The sequence below is a fragment of the Gymnoscopelus braueri genome (genome assembly GCF_963280865.1).
Source record: "Gymnoscopelus braueri genome assembly, chromosome: 11".
Taxonomy (NCBI): domain Eukaryota; kingdom Metazoa; phylum Chordata; class Actinopteri; order Myctophiformes; family Myctophidae; genus Gymnoscopelus; species Gymnoscopelus braueri.
Window position 1 is genome coordinate 5,760,637 of NC_137613.1, and position 2,500 is coordinate 5,763,136.

Here is a 2,500-nt window from a genome sequence, read left to right on the forward strand (position 1 = left end):
CACTGTGACACTATAACACTATAACACTGTGACACTGTGACACTGCGACACTGCGACACTGCGACACTATAACACTATAACACTGTGACACTGTGACACTGTGACACTGTGACACTGTGACACTGCGACACTGCGACACTATAACACTATGACACTGTGACACTATAACACTATAACACTGTGACACTGTGACACTGTGACACTGTGACACTGTGACACTGTGACACTGCGACACTGCGACACTATGACACTATGACACTGTGACACTATAACACTATAACACTGTGACACTGTGACACTGTGACACTGTGACACTGTGACACTGCGACACTGCGACACTATAACACTATAACACTATAACACTTGTGACACTGCGACACTGCGACACTATAACACTATGACACTGTGACACTGTGACACTGTGACACTATAACACTGTAACACTGTGACACTATAACACTGTGACACTGTGACACTGTGACACTGCGACACTGCGACACTGCGACACTATAACACTATAACACTGTGACACTGCGACACTGCGACACTGCAACACTGCGACACTGTAACACTGTGACACTGTGACACTGTGACACTGCGACACTGCGACACTACGACACTGTGACACTGTGACACTGCGACACTGCGACACTGCAACACTGCAACACTGTGACACTGTGACACTGTGACACTGCGACACTGCGACACTATAACACTGTGACACTGTGACACTGCGACACTGCGACACTGCAACACTGCAACACTGTAACACTGTGACACTGTGACACTGCGACACTGCAACACTGCAACACTGTAACACTGTGACACTGTGACACTGGCTTCATTTAAAGGCCTAGTATATAAGTTGCAACACCACATAAAGGGCAAGACCACTTTGGTCTAGGTTTGGGTTATGTAGTTATCTTGCCATGATGTAACTCCATAAGGTGGACAAGAAATCTAAAATAATTGCTCTCAAAATTTTCTCCTCATTGACTTACATTGTACGGTGCAACAGCAAACAAGTCACTCTTTGAGCACATAAACAAACACAAACAAAGCTGATTCAGACAATTTAGAACATCACAAAACCTTTTTTTTTTTACTTCCTGTTGATTTTGCCATTTTTATTAGTAAGAAAACCCGGACTGGATTTAAACAAATACACAAATATATTCAAAGATTTGCACACATATTTTTTTTAAATAGCATAGCTCGTATGAGCTTGTAGAGCTTGTAGAGCTGCTTGTAGAGCTGCTTGTAGATCTGCTATTTTTGAAGAGCCCAAATAAATTACACAGATTCTTTCCCGGTCTTCATGAGTTAAGACAAGATGTCCAAAATGTCTCCTCCTCAGCCTTCCAACATCCTGTTGGACACGGACTGTTTCGTGAAGCTGTGTGACTTCGGCCTGGCCCGCTCCCTGTCCCAGATGCAGGAGGACAGCGGGAACCCGGCGCTGACCGAGTACGTGGCCACGCGGTGGTACCGTGCTCCTGAGATCCTGCTGGGATCCACAAGGTACTCACACACTGCTGGATGAACATCTTAAAGGTGCTCTGTGATATTCTTTGGTTAAAAACAAAAACAAGTTAAAGCACTATATTCTGATAGTAACCAGGGCCGGATCTAGGCATGGGCGAGGGGGGGCAATGCCCCCCCAAATGCCCTGACTGCCCCCCCAAAACAAATCGTAAAAAAAAATTACATTTATGTCATGATATGAAATGTGAGCTTACCATAATCAAAATAATCCTTAATCATATTCCATCATGTATCATTGCACAATTCAAATAATCCTCTGCCCTGATTTTCCATGGGCAGTGTTGCCAGATATTGGGAGAGAAAGAAGCCTAGGAAAACAAGCCCAAAAGAACAATAGGAAGCAGTAATACACAAACAGCCGAAAAAACTGGAAAAAAAATGTTTTATAGGTCTAACTGTGCCAAAATGCATATTTTCCTATGCATATTTTCCTACGCATTTGGGGGGTTTGGGGCCCCCGAAAACCCCCCAAATGGTTTTGGGCCCCCCCAAATTTTTTCCCGGAAGCCGCCCCCCCAGCATTTATTAATGCTCCCCCCAGTTAATAATTTCTGTATCCGGCCCTGATAGTAACCATTGCTATAGAGTGTTTGTTCAGTAACAGGGGGTCTCCCTGTCTCTCCAACTTTCATCCAGTGATAGAGAGAACTCCTCCAAGATCATTTTCTCTGCTCATTTATTCTTCATTCCAATTACACTTGTTTATCCTGTATCCTGTATGAGTTCTCTCTCCTGATTGGATGAAATCGGTCTATCCAAATGAAAAATGTATTTTCTATTGCTCTATAGCAATTATAGCTATCAGAATAAAATGTCTTTTACTTCTCCTTTAAACACTTATTTTATAATGTGGCAATGCGACGGTGAAAATAACCGTCGCATGGTGAAAATAACCGATCGCGACAGGTTGTGAGCTTGTGGTTCTGCTATTTTCGTTATTAATGACATGCTCAAA

General features: G+C 43.3%; 1 protein-coding gene across 1 annotated transcript in view; it reads left to right on the forward strand.

Annotated features, from left to right (window-relative positions):
* Positions 1-2,500, forward strand: part of mapk15 (mitogen-activated protein kinase 15) — a gene marked incomplete at its 3' end in the record, with an annotated part of 25,971 nt that overhangs the window by 13,281 nt on the left and 10,190 nt on the right. Inside the window, exon 6 of the mRNA XM_080441703.1 lies at positions 1,358-1,521. Within this exon, the coding sequence (XP_080297829.1) occupies positions 1,358-1,521 (164 nt within the window). The remainder of the gene's footprint in view (positions 1-1,357; positions 1,522-2,500) is intronic.